The 25,072-nt window shown below is 50.5% G+C and overlaps 2 protein-coding genes across 4 annotated transcripts in view; both read right to left on the bottom strand.

The window, feature by feature from the left end:
* The window catches only part of ARHGEF2 (Rho/Rac guanine nucleotide exchange factor 2), a gene marked incomplete at both ends in the record, with an annotated part of 33,248 nt that extends 32,479 nt beyond the window's left edge, over positions 1-769 (bottom strand). For all 3 annotated transcript variants that reach the window (XM_080692910.1, XM_080692909.1, XM_080692911.1), the window contains one exon: positions 707-769. In XM_080692910.1, coding sequence (XP_080549036.1) covers positions 707-769 — 63 coding nt within the window. The remainder of the gene's footprint in view (positions 1-706) is intronic.
* A 404-nt stretch (positions 770-1,173) lies between these two features.
* Positions 1,174-22,607, bottom strand: LOC308260268 (uncharacterized protein; the record flags this gene model as incomplete). The annotated part of the gene is made up of 8 exons (XM_080691576.1): positions 1,174-1,298; positions 6,424-6,526; positions 6,721-6,814; positions 8,379-8,418; positions 8,500-8,647; positions 13,325-13,363; positions 20,045-20,162; positions 22,333-22,607. The coding sequence occupies 8 exons, from the start codon at positions 22,605-22,607 to the stop codon at positions 1,174-1,176; spliced, it is 942 nt and encodes a 313-aa protein (XP_080547702.1).
* Between the last annotated feature and the right edge of the window lie 2,465 nt (positions 22,608-25,072).

The raw sequence follows: 25,072 nt of genomic DNA, 5'->3' as shown, positions 1-25,072 counted from the left end.
ACAGCAAGACTCCAAATGAGACAGGTGAGGGTCGGGACAGGAGCTGACCAGGTACCCAGAGCCCAGCGCGGTGCAGGGGGCAGGAAGGCGGCCCAAGGGGCAAATGGGGCTGGGGGCCTCCCTTTTATTCCAGGACGGAGGGAAGGATCTCGGCGACACAAAGGGCTCCGCTCCCTACACCTGGGTTCATGGGGGTGGGCGGCACTGGGGCCGCCCCGACCCCAGCCACCCGTCGCCCGCGGGGGGAACTGAATCAAGCTGGAAAGTCCATTCGCGGCGGGGAGGAGCTGACTTTTGTCTTGGAGGGGTGGTGGAGGAAGCGTGCGCACCGCCCTCCCGCCCCCTCCACCGGATGGATGGATGGCTGGCTGGCGGGGACAAAGGGGGAACCGCGAGCCAGCGCGGGTGGGGGCGCCTCCCTCTTCCCGCTCGGTCCCTTACCGGAGCAACTTTCTGGCGGGCGGCCCCCGAGCCCCCGCTCCCGCCGACGGACCGCTCGGAGCAGACCCAGCGCGAGCGTGCTCTCTCCCGGGTCCGCCGCACTGAAGCGCGCGCGGAGCTGGAGCGCGGGTCTGGATGGGTGGCGCGCCCCCAGCCCCCTCCCCACGCGCACAGTCCCCACCCACCGGCCCGGCCGCTCCGCCCGCCGAGCCTCCGCCCGCCCGGGTGGGGGGCGCGGAAGACCCCCAGGGCGCACCAAGCCCACCTTGCTCGCCAGGTCCCTGCTCCGCTCGATCCGCGCCCGCGTGAGGGACTCGATCCGAGACATACTCCGACCGACGGGGTGGGCTGCGGTGGGGGCCGGGGGAGGGGTCCGCCGCACGCTGGCCCGGGGACAGGAAGTCTGGCTCCCCTAGCCGGGCACCCAGGCCAGTTCCTCAAACCCTGTCTCCTCCCCCGACGACCGGCTCAGGAAGGGGGGAGGCGGAGCGCGAGGGCGGGCGGGCTTGCGGGACGGCTGGGGGTGAGCGCTGGGGCAGCTCGGGAGGAGAGCCCCTCCGCGGGCTTCCCTGCAGGGCCTGGGGCACCCCCAGCCCCAGCGACCTGCCCCTTAACTCTGCTTTCATTAGCCCCCGCCCCGTGCTCAGCCCCAAGTCCTCGCCGGACCCCAGGTCGCTTTCCCCTCCCCGGACCCCAGGTCGCTTTCCCCTCCCCTTCCCCCACCGCGAAACTTCAGGCTTCAAAGATGGGGTGGGAGGCCTCCATCCGCCCCCTGCTCTCCAGGGAGCCCGGGGCCAGTTCCTTCCTGGACTCCAGGCCCATCAAAGCAGGCCAGGACAGACAGACCTCTTTTACGACTGGGGGCAGGGGTGGCGGCAGGGGTGGCGGCGGGAGGGAGGGCAAGTCAAAGGGGGAATTAAAAGCCGGTAGGTAGGAAGCCCAGGATCCGCTCCCCAGACTGAAAGAATCCAGGGGAGACAGTTCTCCCACAAGCCGCCACCCTAAAGCAGGCCAGGACAGACAGACCTCTTTTACGACTGGGGGCAGGGGTGGCGGCAGGGGTGGCGGCGGGAGGGAGGGCAAGTCAAAGGGGGAATTAAAAGCCGGTAGGTAGGAAGCCCAGGATCCGCTCCCCAGACTGAAAGAATCCAGGGGAGACAGTTCTCCCACAAGCCGCCACCCTCGGGGCCCTTCCGGACACCACGGTTCACCCTCCTGGCTCCGCCTCTGCCGGCTCCTCCCGGAGGTGGAGGTGGGATCTGCCCCCTTTTCCTGAAGCCCAGGAAGTCCTTCTGTGAGTCTAACCCTAGTTCTCTCTGCTACAAATTAAACCGAGATCAGACTCAGAGCACCACCAAGTGCTACAGCGGAGAGCAGGCAGACTTACTTCTTTCTGGACCCTTTGTCCCAACCTGGCTGAACCTCCGTGTGTGTGTGTGTGTGTGTGTGTGTGTGTGTGTGTGTGTGTTACTGGGGATTGAACCCAGGGGCATTCTACCTCCGAGATACGCCCCCAGCCCCCAGTCCTATTTTTTTTTTTGGGGGGGGGGAACAAGGTCTCACTAGAGTGATGAGTGTCTCATTATTTGCTGAGACTGACTTTGAATTTAGGATCTTCCTGTCTCAGCATCCCAAGTACTGGAATCTCAAGCCTGAGCCGCCACGCCCTGCTGAACCCCTGTTGAGCTTCCTGCTATGGGGAAAATTCCTCCTCCAATCTAACTATGATCACACTCTGGTTCATTTCCCGTTTCTGGGTAAAAGCAAGCTGCTCCGGGAGCCTGAGACAGAGTGAGCTGTGCTGGCAGGGTCCTGCCTGGTTCTGATCCCTCAGGGAGTGGAGGAAGGACCCAGGCTTGACCCAGGTTCGGCCCCCTGCTCGGCTGCAAGACCCGGCTGCAGGTTCCCAGCAACTCAGCACTCCCTGGGTGCCAATTTTAGCCTCTGCCTCTATTTTGGGCTCCACTGCCTTGCCACTGGCTGAGCCACTTGGGCTCCTCACCCCCAGCACCGCCCCCACACTGCTCCTCTGCTCCCCCCTGCCTAGCAACTCCTCACCTTCACCCATTCTCCTGTTTAGGATCCTTATATAGCAAAGATCAGAAAACAGGAGGGGAGCCAGGGCATCACAAATGCCCATCATCCCAGTACTTGGGAGGCTGAGACAGGAGGATTGAAAGTTTGAGGCCATGCCAGGCGTGGTGGCGCATGCTTGTAATCCCCGCGCTTGGGAGGCTGAGACAGGAGGATCACGCAGGTTCGAAGCCAGCCTCAGCTACTTAGGCTCTCAGCAACTTAGCAACTTAGTGAGACCCTGTTTCCAAATAAAATATAAAAAATGGGTCTGGGAGTATAGCCCGAAGGTAGAAAGCCTCTGGGTTCCATCCCAGTACCACCAAAAATAAAAAGAGTTTGAGGCCAGCCTCAGCAACTCAGGGAGACCCTTAAAAAAACAAAACAAAACAGGAAGGACAGAGTACACGTAGCTCAGTGGTACGTGCCCCTGGGTCCAGTCCCCACTACGGGAGAGGTTGGGGGAAGGGATAGAAGAGGAAATGAATCATGTCTAGTCCAGGCTGGACGGCAGTTAGAAGCAGGAAAGACTGTCCTGGGCCCAGACTGCTCCCTCCAGCTTTGCACCTGTGGCGGGGGAACTATGGTAAGATCCCAAGAACTCCCCCAAACCAGCAGCCCAGAGGTTCCTGGCCCCAGAACCCCAGACTTACCTCCCCTCAGTGGTCAGCCAGGGCTAAGGAATGTACTAAATTTAAAAACAGCCAGCAGAGGCCAAAATCCTGGCCTCATGGCTCCACCCACTGGGGGCCCAGAGACCAGGCCTGAGCTGGGAAGCTCAGCTGTTCTCCCACGCCTGGAGCAGGGGTGCCACTAGCTGAGGGTAGAATCTTAAAGGGCCAAACTCTGCCTGGGCATCTAGTATGCCTAAGACTTGAACCCTAGGTCCCTTGAAGGACCTCTCAGTCCATAAACCACCAAAAAAAAAAAAAAAAAAAAGCCAGGGATAAAGAAAACTACCTTTTAAAAACACCTGCAGCCGGGCGCGGTGCCACACGCTTGTGATCCTAGCATTCAGGAGGCTCAGACAGAAGGATCACGGTTCGCAGCCAGCCTTGGCTACTTAGTGAGGCCCTTTGCAACTCAGTGAGACCCTATTTCAAAATAAAGAATATTAAAAAAAAATAGGGCAGGGGGTGTAGCTTGGAGGTCGAATGCCCCTGGATTCCATCCCCAGTACCACAAAAAGGGGGGGGGGGCTGGGTTAAAGCTCAGTGATAGATGCCCCTGGGTTCAATTCCCAGAACAGACAGACAGACAGACATAAATAAATAAATAAATAGCCAGGCATGATGGCGCATACTCGTAATCCCAGCATTCAGGAGGCTGAGACCGGAGAATAGTGGTTCGCAGACAACCTCTACTACTTAGTGAGGTTCTCCGCAACTTAGGCCCTGTTTAAAAATAAAGAATAAAAAACAGGGCAGAGGGTGTAGCTTGGAGGTCAAATGTCCCTGGGTTCCATCCCCAGATCCACAAAAAATAAAGTAACAAAACAAATAAATACAAGCCTCATTTTGTGAGCTAAACCTGCAGCTTGACTCAGTTTCCATTTTCTGTATCCTCTGGGGCATGAGGATTGCTCATCCCCTCCACCCTTTTCCCAAGACCCCTTCCCTTTCATTGCAACTCCCCCTCCACCCCTATCCAGTGATGTCTTCCAGATTCTCAGAAATAATTTTTTAGATACACAAAAACACAAATGGCTGGCAGAATTTAAAAGTAGCCACCACCTTCTTCAGTCCATTTAACTTGACGAAATAGATCCCTCTCACTTTAGGGCTCGGGAAGAGTTTCAGGAAAGCAGAGAGCCCCAGAGTACCTGTACCGGGCTCTGTATTATCCAGGATATGCCTTGGCTTCTTTTCATCACCCCGGCCCTGTGTGTTCTGGGAAGGGGTAATTAAGGCTTAACTGCCTCCAGCAGCCAGGTTCAATCCCCAGCCAGAACAAGTTAAAAAAAAAAAAAAAAAAAGACTAGGGGGTGGGATGTAGCTTGGAGGTAAAATGCCTCTGGGTTCAATCCCTAATGCCACAAAGAAATTGAATATTAATAATAAATCGCCAGGCATGGTGCCACACGCTTGTAATCCCCGTGCTTGGGAGGCTGAGACAGGAGGATTGCACAGGTTCAAAGCCAGCCTCAGCTGGCTTAAGAGACCCTGTTTCCAAATAAAATATAAAATAGGTCTGGGAGTGTAGCCCGGAGGTAGAAGGCCCCTGGGTTCAATCCCCAGTACCACAAAAAATAAATAAATAATGATAATAATAATAAGTAATAAATCAAAAGGCCTGGGTCTCATGCTTGTAATCCCAGTACTTAGGAGGCTGAGACAGGAGGATGGCAGGTTCGTGGCCAGCCTCAGCTACTTAGTGAGGTCCCTGCAATGTAGTGAGACCCTGTTTCAAAGTAAAAAATAGGGCTGGGGATGTAGCTCAAAGGTAGAATGCCTCTGGGTTCCATCCCTCATATTAAAAAAAAAAAGGGGGGGTGGGGCAGAGAAGGACAGAGAGGACCACAGAGGGAGAGCCCAGGGGAGGAAAGGCCCAGGTCCTGGCCTACTCTGATTTCTTCCTGCCTCCTTCTGGACAGCCTCCAGAGCCTCTGCCCACGGCCCCTTCCTCAGGGTGCTCAACCTCCTACCTGGCTGGTAGGCCAAGGGTGAGCAGAGACAGATGAGACCTGAGTGGGTGGCCCTGGGCGGTACTGACCTTATCAGCTATTGACTGCATTAAAAGAGCACTGATCCCCGAGTACACACACACACACACACACACACACACACACACACACACACACACGCGGCTGATGCTTATGGGCAAATGGGGTTCAGACCCCAAGGACTCTGTGCTTCCTCTGCTCTGTAGAAAGCCCTGCTCCCCCCCTGGCAAAGAAGAATCCTAATCTTCCCAGTGGCCTCACCCACCCGTCCCACAGCTGGCGAGCTGTGAGAATTCTCCAGTTGTTCTTCAGAGCCACCGGATCCTAAGACCCAGCCTCAACTCCTGGCCCACAGGCTGTGCTAAGGAGGCGACCCGTTTACATTGCTTCATTCCCAGCCCGCCCTAGGGAAGGGCATCTGGACCTCCAGGCTGGACCGGGGGAGAGCCCTGGCCCCTTGGGTAGAGGGGTGAGGTAGTTAGCAACCTTACAGGCAGAGAACCCCACTTTTTTTGGAGAGAATGTACCCAGGGGTGTTCTACCTCCAAGATAGACCACCAGCCTCTAATTCCAGCCTCCCAAGTACTGGGATTGCTGGTGGGTGGCACTACCAGGCTGCGGTCCCAAGCTGCTGCTTTTTTTTTTTTTTTTAATTGCAGCACTGGGGATGGAACCCAGGGGCATTCGACCTCCGCGCTACACCCCCAGCCCTATTTTTTATTCTTTATTTTGAAACAGGGTCTCACCGAGTTGCAAAGGGCCTCACTAAGTAGCTGAGGCTGTCCACGAACCATGATCCTCCTGTCTCAGTCTCCCAAACGCTGGGATTACAAGTGTGCACCACCACGCCTGGCTTTCATGTGGCTGGAGAATGTGTGAATACTTGGGGAGGCCAGGAGAGGAAAATGGGGGGGTGGCTAGTTCTGCCAGCAAATAAAGACAGTAACAATAAACCCAGGCTGCAGGCAGAGCCACCCAGTTACACCAGAGCGATCGGCAGGGCAGAGAACCTGAGCCTTGGCTTCCTGGGCTGGGAATGCACACAGCCACGCACGTAGGGGTGCGTGTGCTTCATGACCTCTGAGACTCCCCTCCGGCTCTGTGCTGCTTTCAACTCCCCCACTTGCTAAATCCACCATAAAATTATGAGTGTAAAAGCCCTCTGCAAGTGCTAATGCTCCGAGAAGGAAAAAGTATTGCTGAAATTATTATTATCGTGTCCAGTGGGTAAGGTTTCGCCTGCCCACCTCTTAGCTGCGTGGGGCCCCACGTGAGGGATGCTAGGGCTATTCCGTAGCTCCTGAGGTTCCCCTCTTTTTCTCTTCCAGCTGCCCACAGCTGGCTGCTAAGCTGGAGGTGGGGAAAAGCCGATTTACTTGCACACAGCAGGAGAGAGCCTGTGTGCGCTCATCCTGAGAGCCACTATCCTAAGTCTCTAGTAGGGGAGTCGGGGAGGGCTGGCCTGGTGGGATGGGGTGCGGTGGGAAGAAGAGAGCTGGGAGAGCAGCAGGTCCAGGTCTCCTGCTTCGGTTCCGGGTCCTTACCTTGGACTTCCCAGTCATGTTCAAGAGGAAGCTGAAGGTCCGTCGCAGGGAGGAGCCTGCCCAGGTCCCCGGGTCCCCTTCCAGCTGGCTTTGGCTGCAGAGAAAAAAAACAGATGAGATAGAAAAGAAGAAAGAGAGGCTCTAAGAGAGATGCTGGCTAACGGTGCAAAGCCAGGGTCACAGGAGTGGACCAAGGCCTCCCAGGGAGGAAGCCAGCCCAGCTGCCTCCTACAGCTTCCTGCAGGTGGACACTTGGGTTTTCCAAGCTCCTCTCTTTTTCTTTTTCTTTTCTTTTTCTTTGTGGTACTGAGGATGGAACGCAGGGGCATTTTGCCTCCGAGCAACACCCCCAGCCCTATTTTTTATTCTTTAGTTTGAAACAGAGTCTCACTGAGTTGTGAAGGGCCTCACTTAGCAGCTGAGGCTATCCTGGAATTGTGATCCTCCTGTCTCAGCTGCCCGAATGACCAGCTTGTGCCACCACGCCCGCCCGGCTAGGCCCCTCTATGAACAAAACTCCAAGCTCCTCCCAGATGCCTGCGGCCTCCCCTTCCTACCTAATCCAGGCAGATGGGAGGGCCTCTCTCCTGTGGCTCCTCAGCGGAAGTGGAATGGGGCGAGGGCCCTCGAGGCAGGCATTTTCCCCTCTCAGAACAAGAGCCCTGTGTGGACCCTCTGCTGTTTGGAAAGAGCCTCTGGGCCAAAAGCCAATAAGGACCGAATTTCCTGGGATTTCATCAGCCCCATCCCATGAGCTAATCCCAAACTCGGAGCCAGAGGGTGTGTCGGCCCCGGGAGCTCGGGACACAAATCAGACTCCGGTATCTTAAAGGGCCCTTAGCTGGCTCACACAGCCATACTGTCTGGGGAAGGAGTCCACTCTAATCAGGCTTCAGCCTTGCGAGCCAAGTAAACAGGTGCTGATTTTGCATGCTTATTTACATAGTAATTGAACTTCCTAGCCGCCAGTTGATTCCTGAACTCTGCCTCAAGGCCCCTTTCTTATGCGAGCTCTATAGTCCTCCTTACTGACTCCTTATTGATTCCTTATTGGCCAATTATCACTGCCATAACTTGGCACCCTTCCAAGTGAGAAGGACAGACCGGACACTGTGATGCATGCCTGTACAATTTAAGTACTTGGGAGGCTGATAGGAGGAGCTCAGGTCTGAGGCCAGCCTCAGCAATTTAACAAGACCCTGTTTTCAAATAATAATAAAGGTTGGGGGTGTGGCTTGGAAGTAGAATGCCCCTGGTAGGTTCAATCTCCAATACAAAAAAAAAAAAAAGGTATCTGAGCCATTCAAAGCCCATCCGTGGTCCTTAGTCACAACCTTCTCTAAGACTGTCCAACAGCCCATTTACCCCTTAGGTCACTTACAACCACAAAGGACTCTCTTTTCTCTCCTCCAGCCAGCACCCTGAGATCCGGCTACCCACCTTCCCGTTCCCTAACCCCCACCCCATCCCAAGGGGCGACTGGAACCAAAGAGAAGAGGTTTCTATGAAGCCCAGGGCAAAGGATATTTGGAGTCTTTAAACAGGAAGGTTGGGACAGATGTGTTTGGGGAAGCAGGGACCCTCGGGGCTACAGAATCCATGGACCCCATCGCTCCTCCCCCATCTAGGCCTTGGAAGGGCTGAGTCCCGGGACTCACCGTGTGCTGAGGTCAGTGACTGGAAGCTGGGAGAAATTTCCTGCCAACAAAGGAGGAGAAGAGAAGTGTCCAGCTAAAGCCAGACAAAGGCGCCCAGGGCTGCCTCCCCCGCCCCCTCCACCTGGGTCAGGTTCCCAGGCTACAGGTGCCTGTGACGCCATTCCTGAGGGCGGCTCGGGGAGAGAGGGCGGGGTCTGTGGGAGCCCCAGGGAGCCCAAGAACTTGGGAACCAGCGCGAAGAGAAGGGGGGTGCGGTTTCCGTTCGGTTTCTGATGAATGGGGAGGCTCGAGGTTTCACACTAAACTCCTAATAGTCCATCTTGAGGAAAAGGCATATATAGCAGGTAACTGACCTCCGCCTTTGGTTAACAGCGAAGCTGGAGCCCTGCAGCCCGAGGCCCAGCGGTGAGGCGGAGGGGAGAGGCCCGCACCATCCCTGGTACCCTGCCTTTACTCACTCTCTGGATCTGAGGGGTCCAGGAGGTCGCTAATGCCACTCATGGATACAGACTTGGAGCGCACGCCCCTGGCGGAGCCTTCCGGAGAGCCAGCGGATGGACAACAGGAATCCAGAGCCTGAAACCACGAGAGCCCTCACGCCAAGGGAAGGTCGAGTTTCACACCCCCTCCCCGCTTTCCTCAGTTTACCAGGCTGGGCCCCTCATTCCTCTCCACCACCCACATCTGGATAGTCCGCTTGGAACCAACTACAATAAAGCCAGGATTTCTTCCTAAATTTCTAAGCTTTCTGTTTCTGGGAGTTGTTTTTTTTTTTTTTTTTTTTTTTTTGCGGGTCTGGGGATGGACCCAGGGGCATTCCACCTCTGAGCTACGCTCCCAGCCCTATTTTTTATTTTGAAACAGGGTCTCACTGAGTTGCTAAGGGCCTAAGTAGTTCAGGCTGTCCGTGAACCACGATCCTCCTGTCTCAGCCTCCCCAATGTTAGGATTACAAATGTGCGCTACCACACCCAGGTTTTTTTTTTTTTTTTTTTTTTTTGGTGGTACTGGGGTTCCTGGAAGCCCTTCTACCTCCGGGCTACACTCCCAGACCTATTTTTACATTTTTATTTGGAAACAGGGTCTCCTAAGGTAGTGCGCGCGTGGCTGGCTTCAAACCTGCGCGACCCTCCTGTCTCTGCCTCCCAAGCGCGGGGATTACAAGCGTGCACCACCACGCCTGGCCGCCCAGCTTTATTTTATTTTGTGGTTCTGGGGATTGAACCCAGGGGCATTCTACCTCCTAGCTACACCCTCAGCCCTACTTTATTTTATTTTATATACATTTTTTGAAACAGGGTCTTGCTAGGTTGATAAGAGTCTCACTAAGTAGCTGAGGCTGGCTTTGAACATGCAAAGTCTCCTGTCTCAGCCTCCCAAGCATGGGGATTACAAGCGTGTGCCACCACGCCCAGCTTTTATTTTTATTTTGAAACAGTTTAAGTTATGGAGGACCTCAGGAGGTTGCTGTGACTGTATGTAAACTGCCATTGTCCTATCTTAGCCTCACAGAGTACTGGAGTTGCAAGCATGCACTACTGCGCCCAGCGGTGTATCAGCCTTTTTTTTTTTTTTTTTTTTTTTAATATAGAAAGTACTCTTGAAGCCCGGCGTGGGGGCGCACACTTGTAATCCCAGCATTTGGAAGTCTGAGACAGGAGGATCACAGTTTGTGGAAAGTCTAGGCTACTTACTGAGGCCATTTGGAACTCAGTGAGACCCTGTTTCAAAATAAAGAATAAAAAATAGGGCAGGGGGTGTAGCTCTGAGGTCGAATGCCCCTGGATTCCATCCCCAGTACCAAAAAAAAAGAGGGCTGGAGGTGTTGCTCGGAGGTAGCATGCCCCAGAGGTAGAACACTCCTGGGTTCTATCCCCAGTATCCCTCCCCCCAATAAAAGTAAGTACTTTTGAAAAGATTTACCCTAGCTGGTTATGGTGGTGCACATTTGAAACCCCAGTGCTTTAGATGCTGAGACAGGAAGATCACATATTTGCGGCCAGCATCAGCTACTTAATTGGGCCTATTGAAATTTACTGAGACCCTATTTCAAAATAAAGAATAAAAAATAGGATTGGGGGTATATCAGAGTTAAATGCTCCTGGGTTCATAACTCTAAAAAATATACATATATATATATATATATACACATACATACATATATATACATATACATAAATATACATATATATATATATAATCTCCAGGTGTGGTGGCGCACACTTGTAATCCCAGCATTTGGAAGGCTGAGACAGGAGGATCTGGGTTCGCAGACAGCCTCAGCTACTTAGTGAGGCCCTCCGCAACTTAGTGAGACCCTGTTTCAAAATCAAGAATAAGCCGGGCGTGGTGGCGCACGCTTGTAATCCCCGTGCTTGGGAGGCGGAGACAGGAGGATCGCACTGGTTTGAAGCCAGCTGTGCTGGCTTAAGAGACCCTGTTTCAAAAATATAAAATAGAGAGCTGGGCATGGTGGCACACGCTTGTAATCCCCACACTTGGGAGGCTGAGACAGGAGGATCACACAGGTTTGAAGCCAGCTTCAGCTACTTAGTGAGGCTCTCAGTAACTTAGTGAGACCCTGTTTCCAAAAATAGGTCTGGGAGTATAGCTCAGAGGTAGGAAGCCTCTGGGTTCCACCCTCAGTACCACAAAAAAAAAAAAAAAATATATATATATATATATATATATATATATATATATATATATATATATATGTCTGGGAGTGTAGCCCGGAGGTAGACAGGCTTCCAGGAACCCCAGTACCACCAAAAAAATAAAAAAATCAAGAATAAAAAACAGAGCAACAAGTATATCTTGGAGGTCGAATGCCCCTGGAGTCCTTCCCCAGTACTGAAAACCAAAACAAAACACATTAACCTGAATGTTTTCTAGAGATTACAAACTCTACCTGTACAGGCCAGGAAGATAATGAAATAATTTTTTCCAAGCGACACCCCCAGCCCTATTTTTTATTCTCTATTTTGAAACAGGGTCTCACTGAGTTGCAAAGGGCCTCACTAAGTAGCTGAGGCTGGCCGTGAACTGCGATCTTCCTGTCTCATCCTCCCGAATGGTGGGATGACAAGCGTGCGCCACCATGCCCAGCTATAATGAAATAAATTGGAGCAGTCTAGATCTAAGGTTAAGAAGCAGTAGGAATACTCATAGACTGTGTCTAAATTTTCATGGAGTACCACAAAAACTGGCCACATTTGAGGCCATAAAGCAAGTTTTGACACATTTCAAATAATCTATCTGGAGGCAGGCAAGGTGGTACATGCCTGTAATTCCAGTACTTGGGAGGCTGAGACAGGAAGATCAGAGGTTTGTGGACAGCCCCAGCAAGCAGTGAGACTCTCATCAACCTAAGGACATCCTGTTTCCAGATAAGAAATAAAATCAGGCTGGCGGTGTAGTTTGAAGGTAGACTGCCTCTGGGTTCAATCTACAGTCACACACACACACACACACACACACACACACACACACACACAGTCTCTCTGTCTCTTAGAGAGTGCACCAAATAACCCAGAGGTCCTGCTTCAGTAAACTGGATAAGGAATACGCTGAAATACAATTCAATAATGAAAACTAATAAACCACAGCTCGCTTGCTCTGGATGGATCTCTGCAAAGAGAATGTGGGTAAAAGAATCAAGACCCAAAAGATGTGTGTGTGTGTGTGTGTGTGTGTGTGTGTGTGTGTGTGTGTGTGTGTGTCTGGGGATGGAACCCAGGGTCATTCACCCTCCGAGCTATAGCCCCTGCCCTATTTTTATTCTTTATTTTGAAACCGGGTCTCGCTGAGTTGCAGACACCCGGCTGACCCAAAAGACTTAGACTGAATGATTCCATTTGTATCCAGCTTAAAACAGACAGAACCATCCGGACTGTTCAGAGATGCATCTATATACACCTAGGTAGGAATCTATAAAGAAAATTGGTTGCAGAAGTCAAGGAAGTGGTCCTTTGTGCCAGAAAGAGGGCCTCGAATGGGAAGGAACACAGGAGATTTCGGGACTCTAGTGATCTCTGTCATTTTATTATTCCATTATTTATTTATGATGCTGGAGACCAAACCCAGGGCCTCGCACATAGAAAACAAGTGCTCTGCACTAAGCTACACCTCCAACCTGTTTTGTTTTGTTTTGTTTTGTTTTTTGTGTGTGTGTGGTACTGGGAATGGAACTCAGGGGTTTTCTACCTCCAGGCTACCCTCCCAGACCCATTTCTTATATTTTATTTGGAAACAGGGTCTCACTACATTTCAGAGGGCCTCACTAAGTAGCTGAGGCTGGCTTTGAACCTGTGTGATCCTCCTGTCTCACTCTCCCAAGTACTGGGATTACAAGCATGAGCCACCATCCTCAGCCTCCCAGTCTGGGTTTTTTTGTGTGTGGTGCTGGGGATGAAACCCCTGTGTTCAATCTATCCACAAAAAATAAAATAAAATTTGAAAAGGTGGACCTAAGAGCTGGGCATGGTAGCCCATGCTTACAATCCCAGCATTTGGGAGGCTGAGACCAGAGGATCGCAGTTCACAGACAGCCTCAGCTACTTAGTGAGGCCCTTTGCAACTCAGTGAGACCCAGTTTCAAAATAAAGAATAAAAAATTGGGCAGGGGGTGTAGCTCGGAGGTCAAATGCCTCTGGGTTCCATCCCCAGACCCGTAAAAAAAAAAAAAAAAAAAATTAAAAAAAAAAGGTGGACCTAAGCTGGACCCGGGGCACCTGCCTGTGATTCTAGCACGTCTTAGCTGGGGTATAGCTCAGAGGTACCATGCTGCTGGGTTCGGGCCCTGACACCACGAGATAAAAGAAGAAGTGGCCCTGACTACAGCAAGAGCAACAACCTCAAAGATCAGAGAATACTACCTACAGCTTTGTACCAGTAATTTTGAATATACAAAGAAAAGAAATTCTCGTGAAAAATATATAACTTACCAACACTGAATCAAGAAGAAATAGAAAATCTGAGTGGTCCTATTAAGGAAATGGAATCAGTAGTTAATCTTCCTATAAACAAACAAACAAAACAAAACACCAGGCCAAACAGTTTTGGACAGATTTTTCCAGAAGCAATCACTAAAAATCTTATATAAGTCCCTCCAAAATATTGAAAACAAAGATTAAAAACAGAATGCTTCAACTCTTTCTGCAAGGCTCCACAAGTTATCACTTTGATTCTAAAACTATGCAGACAATACAACAAAAGAAAATCATGGCTATCTCTCTTCTACACAGAAGTACAGAAGTCCCAAACTAAATACTAGCAAATTGTAGCAGAATTTTAAGCAGACCACAAATCATTTGCAGCTTTTCATACTAAGAAGGAGTCAGCCGGGTGTGGTGGCGCAGGCTTGTTATCCCAGCATTTGGGAGGCGGAGACAGGAGGATCACAGTTCACAGACAGCCTCAGCTACTTAGTGAGGCCCTTTGCAACTCAGTGAGACCCTGTTTCAAAATAAAGAATAAAAAATAGCATGCCATGTGGTGAAGCCGGTGCCGGGGCCAGCAAGGCCAGTATTGGAGCCTGTCAAAAGGCAAGGCCATTTCTGTGGCCTCCGAGGCCAGGATCAGAGCCTGCCATGTGGTGAGGCTGATGCCAGCACCAGCGAGGCCAGGATCGGAGCCTGCCGTGAGACAAGGCTGGTGTTGGGGCCTCCAAGAAATGGGATTGGAGCCTGCCATGTGGCGAGGCCGGTACCGAGGCCTGCGAGGCCGGAATAGGAGACTGCCATAAGGCAAGGCTGGTGCTGGGGCCTCTGAAGCTGGGTTTGGAGCATGACAGGTGATGAGGCCGGTGCTGGGGCCAGCGAGGCCAGGATTGGAGCCTGGGCAAGGCCAGTGCCAGGGCCTTTGAGAGTGGGATCAGAGCCTGCAATGTGGCATCCACAGGGAAATATCACAGAAAATAAAAAATCAGATGCTTCCCCCATATGCAAAAACTAGGAAGAAATGGGTAATAGGAGGAGACCTAGTTGAAGAAAGGGCCCTATGGAGGAGCAATTAAGGTGACTTATCAGAGGGGACAGGAGGGGGGAAGATGGAATCTCTTTTTTTTTTTTTTGGTGGTACTGGGGATGGAACCCAGAGGCTTTCTACCTCTGGGCTATACTCCCAGACCTTTTTTATATTTTATTTGGAAACAGGGTCTCACTAAGTTGCTGAAAGCCTCACTAAGTAGCTGAGGCTGGCTTCGAACCTGTGCGATCCTCCTGTCTCCGCCTCCCAAGCGCAGGGATTGCAAGTGTGCGCCACCATGCCCGGCCGATGGAATCTCTTTAGAGCACATATGTACTTAACTATATCAAAGTCAATCACTAAATCAAGCATGGGATCGAGGGAGGGGGAGGGAATGGGATGGGGCCTGGATAAAGGCTAATTGGGTATTGTGTGCTTGTATATCCTCACAAATCTTGTATTCCATTGAGATGTTTGACTACAATGCACCAATAAAAATATAATAAAAAAATAATAATAATAAAAAGAAAAAATAGGGCAGGGGTATAGCTCAGAGGTCGAATCCCCTTGGGTTCCATCTCCAGACCCACAAAATAAATAAATAAATAAATAAATAAATAAATAAATAAATAAATAAATACTAGGGCTGAGGGTGTAACTCAAAGGTACAATGGCCCTGGATTCTATCCCCAGTATTGAAAAAAAAAAAAAATAGGGCTGGGGGTGTAGCTTGGAGGTAGAATGCCCCTGGGTTCCATTCCCAGTACCACACACACACACACACACAAAAGAGGAGGATCAGGGTTCAAAGACAGCCTCAGCTACTATTTAGTGAGGCCCTTTGCAATTCAGTGAGACCCTGTTTCAAAATAAAGAATAAAAAGTAGGGCTGAGGGTGTAGCTCAGAGGTAGAATGCCCCTGGGTTCCATCCCCGGTACCACAAAAAAAATATATATATTATTTTAAATTTTTTGTTTTTGTAGTACTCAGAGTGGAACCCAGGGGCTTTTCTACCTCTGGGCTATACTCCCAGACCTATTTTATACTTTATTTGGAAACAGGGTCTCACTAAATTGCTGAGAGCCTCACTCAGTAGCTGAGGCTGGCTTCGAACCTGTGTGATCTTCCTGTCTCAGCCTCCCAATTGCTGGGATTACAAGCGTGCACCACCATGCCCAGCTTAAAAAACAAAATTTAATGAGATCCTGTTTCAAAATAAAAAATAGGGTTGGTGGGTATAGCTCAGAGGTCAAATGCCCTTGGGTATAATCCCCAGCAGAAAATAAAATAAAATGCCGGGCGTGGTGGCGCACGCTTGTAATCCCTGTGCTTGGGAGGGAGGCTAAGACAGGAGAATCGTGCAGGTTCAAAGCCAGCCTCAGCTTAAGAGAACCTGTTTCCAAATAAAATATAAAAATAGGTCTGGGAGTGTAGCCCGGAGGTAGAAGGCCCCTGGACTCCATCCCCAGTACCACAAAAAAATAAAATAAAATAAATAAATAAAATAAGGCTGGGGTTATAGCTTAGAGGTAGAATGCCCCTAAGTTCAATCCCTAGTAATAAATAAGTAAATAGCTTAAAGCTTCTAATCTCATCCATGTTAAAATGCCCAGTGAGCCTAAGCAAGAATTTGGACAGGCTTTGTAGAGAAGAATTGAGGCGTTGAACCGGCAGTCCACCAATTCACCATCCTTGACCCCAAGACACCAGACGGCTATGGACACATTAATAAGGGCAGCTGAGCTCAGCAGCAGAAGTCGGCTGAGCCCCGTCAAAACACCCACCCACAAGCTGGGCGTGGTGGCGCACGCTTGTAATCCCTGCACTTGGGAGGCTGAGACAGGAGGATCGCACAGGTTCGAAGCCAGCCTCAGCTACTTAGTGAGACCCTGTTTCCAAATAAAATATAAAATAGGTCTGGGAGTGTAGCCCAGAGGTAGAAAGCCTCTGAGTTCCACCCCTAGTACCACCACCAAAAAAAAACAAACAAAAACCCACCCACAGAATCCTGAGCTATAAAAAACCTCCTTTCCAAGTGATGTGTACCTGTATGATTGTATCACCTTGAACCTCACCATGACATATAATTACACTGCACCAATAAAAGTATATTTCTAAGCCACGAAGTTTGGGGTTGGTTTATTATATAGCAGTAGATAATTGGATCTGGGAAAAAAAAAAAAGAACCCAGCAGGATATAGATAATAATAATTTAGCCGGGCAGGGCAGTACACACTGTAATCTCAACTACTTGGGAGGCTGAGAAAAGAGGATTGCAAATTCTAGGCCAGCCTCAGCAGAGGGCTGAATATATAGTTTAGTGGCACTGGGTTTAATTCCTAGTACTGCAAAAAAGAAAAGAGAGCCCTGCCCCCTCCAAATCCACAAATAAAGTATTATAATTTTTTTTTCTGGTACTGGGAATGGAACCCAGGGACATTCTCCCTCCAAACTACACCCCCAGCCCTAGTTTTGATTCTTTATTTTGTAACAGGGTCTCACTGTGTTGCAAAGGGCCTCGCTAAGTAGCTGAGGCCTGCCGCGAACCGTGATCCTCCTGTCTCAGCCTCCCCAATGCTGGGATTACAAGCGTGCGCCACAACGCCCAGCTTTGCAGCAAGACTCTTAGCAACCTAGTGAGACCCTGTTTAGAAACAAAAACTTAGCCAAGTGTGGTGGCACATGCTTGTAATTCCAGTACTTGGGAGGTTGAGACAGGACGATAGAGGGTTCAAAGCCAGCTTCAGCTACTTAGCCAGGCTCTCCGCAACCTAGTGAGATCCTGTTTCCAAAAATAAAATCAGGCTGGGGGTGTAGCTTGGAGGTAGAATGCCCCCTGAGTTCAATCCCCAGTAACACACACACGCACACGCATGTGCACACACACACACACACACACACACACACACACACACCTATAGGGAAAAAAATAATACCAATAAGTAAGGAAATGGGAGTAGAAGATTATGATGAAAGAGAGAAGAGTTACAAAGAAAGGGAAAGAGAAAATATAACCCTGATATTATCATGCACGCCAGCCTTTGGGCTGGGTAGCTTTTTTTTTTTTTTCCTTTGTGGTACTGGAGGTGGAACCCAGAGGCTTTTCTACCTCCGAGCTACACTCCCAGCCCTATTTTATACTTTATTTGGAAACAGGGTCTCACTAAGTTGCTGAGAGCCTCACTAACTACTTGAGGCTGGTCGCGAACTGCAGTCTTCCTGTCTCATCATCCCAAGTACTGGGATTACAAATCTGTGCCACCTCGCCCGGCTGTGTATGTGTGTGTGTGTGTGTGTGTGTGTGTGTGTGTGTGTGTGTGTGTGTTACTAGGGATTGAACCTAGGACATTCTGCCTTCAAGCTACACTCCCAGGGTCTGTGTTGCTGAGGACCTTGCTAAGCTGCTGAGGCTAGCCTCAAATTTGCCATCCTCCTGTCTCACTTCCCAAATACTAAAATTTCAAGATGCAAGGCAGGCTTGGCTGGCCAAAGTCCTCCTTTCTGTACTCTGTCCCCTTGAAATGGGCCACGAGGTGGCAGGGAGAGGACATGCACCCATTCGTTCGGAGAAAAAAAGCACGTGATATGGTAAACTGGGCCCTTGCTACTCCTCTTACCGGTGGCAGGCAGGCCTTGGTCTCAGCCTCCCTCCATGCTGTAGGTGGAGGCTAGGAGGCTGGGAGTCTGGGCTTGGAACCCTGGACAGCCAAGGGCTGACCCCACAGGCTAGCAACTTTGCAGATCTGAGCCCTCTCCGTGTCCTCAGGGAACCTCTACTAGACTCAGTGACTCCAAAACTTCTTTTGTGTGTGTGGGAGGGGGTTACTGGGGATTCAACCCAGGGGGCATTCTACCTCTGAGCTACAACCTCATCCACAGATGTGTGTGTGTGTGTATGGATGTAATTTTTTTTCTTTTTTTGATACTGGGGGGGATGGAACCTAGGGGCATTCTACCTCCGACCTATACCCCCAGATCTATTTTTTTTTATTCTTTATTGAGAAATAGGGTCTCACTGATTTGCAGAGGGCCTCACTAAGTAGCTGCGGCTGTCTGAGAACTGCGATCCTCCTGTCTCAGCCTCCTGAATGCTGGGATTATGCGTGGGCATCACCACACCCAGCTCCCTTTGAAAATTTGAAAATACTATAATAATCTCATTTTTCAGATTTGGGATCCAAGGTGTTACATAAAGAACATTTGCTTCAAGGTTACCTGCCCGGTCAGTGACAGAACTGGGACTTGACGTCAATACTAACTTCACAGGTTTCCTTTGAACCTAGGGTACACGCTCCAAAATGCTGTCTAGAACAGGCACAGTGGTACTTGACTGTAATTCTAGTACTTGGAGGCTAAGACAGGAGGATTGCAAGATGGAGGCCAGCCTCAGGAGTGTATCAAGATCCTATTTATTTTTTATTATTTATATATTTATTAATTTATTGTGGTACTAGGGATGGAACCCAGGGGCATTCTATCTCCGCGATATACCCCCTGCCTTGTTTTTTATTCTTTATTTTGAAACAGGGTCTCACTAAGTTGCAGAGAGCCTCACTAAGTAATAGCTGAGGCTGTCCGCGAACCGTGGCCCTCCTGTCTCAGCCTCCCACATGCTGGGATTACAAGCGTTCGCCACCATGCCCGGTGTATTTTCCATTCTTTATTTTGAAACATGGTCTCACTGAGTTGCAAAGGGCCTCACTAAGTAGCTGAGGCTAGCTATGAATCGTGATCCTCCTGTCTCAGCCTCCCAAATGCTGAGATTACGAGCTTGCACCATCATGCCTGGCTTAATTTTTTTTTTTTTATCTTGAAACAACCAAATTGCTGAGGGCCTCACTAAACTGGGGAGTCTGGCCTCAAACCTGTGGTCCTCCTTGTCTCAGCCTCCCAACTACTGGGATTACAGGCATGCGCCACGATGCCCAGCTCCAAAGCCCCTGTGAATCCTCAGTGGTCCTCAAATCCTGATTTGAGACACCACCCCCAGGTATGCTCCCTCAAGCCAAAGGTTGGACAATCTAAGTCCTTTCTCAATCAGTACGCCTCCAGTTATGCTGTTAAGAACTAGTGTCTTGCTGGGTGTGGTGGCACACGCTTGTACTCCCAGCATTTGGGAGGTTGAGACAGGAGGATCGTGGTTTGCGGACAGCCTCAGCTACTTAGTGAGACCCTTTGCAACTCAGTGAGACCCTGTTTTTAAATAAAGAACAAAAACTAGGGCTGGGGGTGTAGCGCGGAGATAGAATACCCCTGGGTTCCAACCCCAGTACTGAAAAAAAAAAAAAAGAACTAGTGTCTTTTGGAGTACCAGATGTTTAGTTTTATCCCACAAAGTCTAGCTCCAACTACGGGAAATGGGGTTATAATAGCTGAGAGAACAGGCCTCTTTTCAGGAGAGAGGAACAGAGACAGCCACATTAAAACAGAGACAGACCCAGAAAGGAAGAAAGAGCCTTAGAGGAAGACGCAGAGGCAGAGAACTGCGGTGGGGACAGTATACAGACCCTAGGAAGCAGACAGAGGCACACAGACGATGGATTCAGATTCTCAGATTCAGACTGAGACCAAGTCAGAGCCATGCCCGGGCACAGAGAGGCAGGCAGCTGGCTGAACAGAGGAGGCACAGAGTGGAGGCTGGACAGGCGAGCGGCTGCAGTGGGGGCAGGCAGTGGCCTGCATGGGCATCTGTGCATACCAGGCTGGAGGGCTGGCTATCCTGCTGCTGGGGTCCCAGAAAGGTGTCCAGTTCCTCTTGGCTCTGCAGCAAGGGGGCTTCCTGGGGGCTTGGGCATCCCGATGCCTGCAGCCGCCTCCTGCAACACACATTGCCACCACTGTCCTCAGTAGTCAGTGGCCTGAGATGGGCACCAGGGAGGAACACCGCCCTTGCCTGGCTCTGTTCTGTGCCCCCAGCCCAGCCCTTCCTGTTGGCATCACTGCCCAGACTCAAAATGCAAACTCCTCTTAGGGGCTCCTCTTTGCCTCGCTTGCAGAGCAGGTTGCGGGCAAGGGCACCCCCTGCTGGTCAGAGGGTGCTACTGCACCCAAGACAGAGCTGCAGCAGTGTTTGGGGGAGGGGAACATACGCTAGACTCTAGCTCCTGGCCTGGTTTCTCCTGTCAACCCTCACCTTCCCTCGGCTGCATGGTGCCCTCAGGGCTCCATTCCCTCGCCACCCAAGGCACAGAATTAATGTGTAATCATAAAAGGTGGGCGACACTGGATGCAGCGGGCATCACATTAGAGCACCCCGGGCATCTCTGCCTTTGGTACAAGGTGTCATGAGTCCTGCACCCGAGTTCCCACCCACGCCAGTTCAGGGACAGGATCTAGAGTCCTCTCCACTGGCTCAGCCCAGCCAGCCGTGCCCAGGAGCTAGAGAAGGTCGGTCCACTCACCAGACCTAAAGGAACTGGTCCCAGGGGACCATTACCACTGCGGAGACAGGCCGGTCCATGGCTAGCAGGCCCCTACGATGGCCGCTCACATTAAACTCTCTACGCCGACCCCCCGGCCTTCTCTTTCTGACTTCCTCTGTGTTTGGGGAAGTGGTCAGGGATTTTCCAGGGGGAGGGGAAGAGATGGATCCCTCTCCCCCAGTCGGCCAAGTATATGCAGAACTCTGAATGAGAGCAGCTGTGTGCCCCATCCATGCGCTCAACATCCATGGTTGGCCTGGAACCAGAGGGTTGGCGGGCATCTGGGAACGGAGCAGGCCCAACGTCCCAACCCTGAGCCCGCTTCTCCCCAGGAACATCTTCGTTTTCTGGGCCTCAGTTCCCTCATCTGTAAAATGAGGAGCTGGGGCCATGTGACTCTGAGTTATTGCTGGTTCTGTGAAACCCTAGTGGGAGCCAAGGGTCCTGATACCTCAGCTCCAGACCTCCTTTCTTATCCCACCGATAGCCTGCTCTATTTGGTAGAGATGAGGCTCTAGGGCCCCTGGGGAGGGTCCCAGTTTGGAAGGCAATGTCCATCTTCCAAAAATGGGCTCAGTTCTGATGCTCCAGGGAGAAGACTGAGACCCAGGATGCCTGTCACTATTCTTTTTTTTTTTTTTGGTGGTACTGAGGGTGGATAAAGATACATACAGAATAAAAAATAGGGCTAGGGGTGTAGCTCAGAGGTAGAATGCCCCTGGGCTTCATCCCCAGTACCACAAATAATAATAATAATAATAATAATAATAATAATAATAATAATAATAATAAAATAAATGTAGGGCTGGGGATTGGGTCTAGCTCAGAGATGGAATGCCTCCGGGTTCAATCACCAGTATCACAAAAATAAGTAAAGAATTATTTAATAAAAAGTAGGGCTAGCTGGGAGTGGTGGCACATGCTTGTAATCCCTGCGCTTGGGAGGCTGAGACAAGGAGGATTGCACAGGTTTGAAGCCAGCCTCAGCTACTTAGTGAGGCTCTCAGCAACTTAGTGAGACCCTGTTTCCAAATAAAATATTTAAAAAATTGGCCTAGGAGTATAGCCCAGAGGTAGAAAGCCTTTGGGTTCTAACCCCCAGTACCAGCAAAAAAAAATTTAAAAATTAAAAAAATTTTTTAAAGTAGGGCTGAGAAACTGGGTGGCCCACACTTGTAATCCCAGCATTCAGGAGGCTGAGACAGGAGAATCACAGTTCTCAGACAGTCTCAGCTACTTAGTGAGGCTCTCTTCAACTTAGTGAGATCTATTTCTAGATAAAGAATTAAAAAAATAGAGCAGGGGGTGTAGCTCAGAGGTTGAATGCCCCAGACCCACAAAAAAAAAAAAAAAAAAGTAGGGCTAAGGATGGGGTGTAACTCAGAGGTAGAATGCCTCTGGAGTCAATCCCCAATACAAATACATATCTATATATCTATAGATATAGATACTTGTGTCTCTGGGGAGATCACTGGGCAGCCAGGACACTGGATTACTTCTCTCAACCACTTGCTCTAAGGTCCAGGGCTTGGGGAAAGGGACAAGGAGGTTCCCCGTGACTTACCTGCTCAGTGGATCCTGGATATCCCGGTCAGGCCCCCAACTGTGTCTTTTGAAGGGGTCATAGGTGTGCCCATGGGCGCGGAAAGCCCCGGATCTCCGGAGGGGTACCGCGTGGAAGCCATCCTCTTTCTTCTGTCCCTCCTGCTCCTCCTCGCTCTCCTCTTCTTCCTCCAGCTGCTCTCTGAATTCCACTGCGGACAGGCAGCGGCGAGTGCGGACTCCGTGGGGCACTGGGTCTCCACCTGCGAGGAACACCTCTGGGACGGCTGTGTTCATGGGAGACGCACGCAGGCCAGGCTGAGTCCAGAAGGAAGAGAAGGGTGAGTGGGGTTCTAGAACTTTGGAACTGGAAGGGTGTCACAGTCAGCCGGGCTACCGGGCCCCAGGTGCCCTCACATAACTGAGGCGCTGAAGGCGATCAGGAGCCCCGTGGGGTGGTGCAGGCCTGGAATCCCAGGACTTGGGAGGCTGAGACAGGAAGATTACAGGTTTGAGACCAGCCTCAGCAAGTAGTGAGACTCTCAGCAATATAATAAGACACTGTTCCAAAATAAAAATAAAAAAGGGCTAGGGCCGGGCATGGTGGTGCACCCTTGTAATCCCAGTACTTGGGAGGCTGAGATAGGAGGATCATGGTTTAAAGACAGCCTCAGCTACTTAGTGAGGCCCTTTGCAACTCAGTGAGACCCTGTTTCAAAAAAACAAAGAATAAAAAACAGGGCTGGGGGTGTCGCTTGAAGGTAGAATGCCCCTGGGTTCCATCCTAGTACTGCAAAAATAAAATAAATAAATAATGAAAAGTGCTAAGCTGGGCATGGCGGCCCACACTTGTATTCCCAGCATTCGGGAGGCTGAGACAGGATTGCAGTTCACAGACAGCCTCAGCTACTACTTAGTGAGGCCCTTTGCAACTCAGAGAGACCCTGTTTCAAAATAAAGAATAAGCCGGGTATGGTGGTGCACCCTTATACTCCCCGCACTTGGGAGGCTGAGACAGGAGGATCCAGGAGGATTGCTGCACAGGCAGCCTCAGCTACTTAGTGAGGCTCTCCCAACTTAGTGAGACACTGTTTCCAAATAAAATATAAAATAGGTCTTAGAGTATAGCCCAGAAGTAGAAAGCCTCTGGGTTCCACCCCCAGTACCACAGAAAGAAAGAAAAAAAAGAATAAAAATAGGGCTGGGGGTATAGCTCAGAGGTGAATGCTCCTGGGTTTTATCCCCAATATTGCAAATTAATTAATTAATTAATACAAATACTACTAATAATAGAAAAATAAAAATAAAAAGGGCTGGGGGTGTATGTTGGAGGTAGAAAGCCCCGGGGTTCAATCTCCAGTACCTGAAAATAAACAGGAAGGATAGATCCACAGGGGGCAGGGTGGAGCCCAGGGCCTGGTCCCTGGAGACCAGGAGCCTCCAACCCTAAGATATGGGGCAAAGAGGCATGGTGAGAAGTGGGGGTGGGGAGAAAAGCAGGAACAGGAGATGCTCCTTAGGAAAAGTCAGGGATGTGGACTGGAGAGAAGACGCTGCAGGGCACTGGAGGATCTGGGGAGCCCCGGGGTTGAGGACCCCCTAGAAGCAGGAGAGGATGCATCCAGTCGGCATCGACCTCCCGTCTCTGCCCCGGTTGGATTTGGCAAGATGGATGAAATGAACTGAAGCGCCCCCATCCCTGAGTCCGCCTGATTTACAGGAAGAAGGGGAAACAGATGGTGCCCTGCACCCCGGGGACACCGCTGATCCTTTTTTTTTTTTTTTTTTTGTAGAACTGAGGATTGAAACCAGACGTATTCTACCTCTGAGCCGCATGAGCTGCATGTACTACCCCAGGCCTATTTTATTTATTTTGTGGTACTGGGGACTGAACCCAGGGGCATTCTATTTCCGAGCTACACCCCCAGCCCTATTTTTTATTCTTTATTTTGAAAGAAAGTCTTACTGAGTTGCAGAGGGCCTCACTAAGTAGCTGAGGCTGGGCATGAACCCAGATCCTCCTGTCTCAGCCTCCCAAATGATGGGATTACAGCGCCACCACACCTGGCTTGATTTTTTATTCTTTATTTTGAAGCAGGGTCTCACTAAATTGCAGAGGACCTCACTTATTAGCTAAGGCTGGCCTCGAACCCAGATCCTTCTATCTCAGCCTCCCAAATGCTGGGATTGCAAGTGTGTGCCACTACATCCAATTTATTTTATTATTATTTTTTTTAGGTACCAGGGATGGAACTCAGGGACATTCTACCTCTGAGCTATACTCCCAGTCCTGTGTGTGTGTGTGTGTGGTGGGGGTACTAGAGGTGGAACCCAGGGGCTTTTCTACCTCTGGACTATACTCCTAGACCTATTTTATACTTTATTTGGAAACAGAGTCTAAGTTGCTGAGAGCTTCACTAAGTAGCTGAGGCTGGCTTCGAACCTGTCTCAGCCTCCCAAGCGCTGAGATTACAAGTTTGCACCACCAAGCCTGGCTAGTCCTACTTTTCTTTTTAAGTCTTTATAATTTGAAACAGGCTCTCACTGAGTTGCAAAAGGCCTCGCTAAGTAGCTGAGGCTGTCCATGAACTGTGATCCTCTAGTCTCAGCCACCTGAATGCTGGAACTACAAGCATGCGCCACCACGCCTGGCTACCTGAGAACCTCTTGTCTCAGCCTACAAAAAAGAAAGAAAGGAAGCGGGGCATGGTGGCGCAGTTTGTAATCCCCGCACTTGGGAGGCTGAGACAGGAGGATCACGC

The sequence above is a fragment of the Muscardinus avellanarius genome, assembly GCF_963383645.1.
Source record: "Muscardinus avellanarius genome assembly, chromosome: 3".
Taxonomy (NCBI): Eukaryota; Metazoa; Chordata; class Mammalia; order Rodentia; family Gliridae; genus Muscardinus; species Muscardinus avellanarius.
The sequence above is the reverse complement of the archived record's forward strand: the minus strand, read 5'-3'. Positions and strand labels throughout refer to the sequence as shown.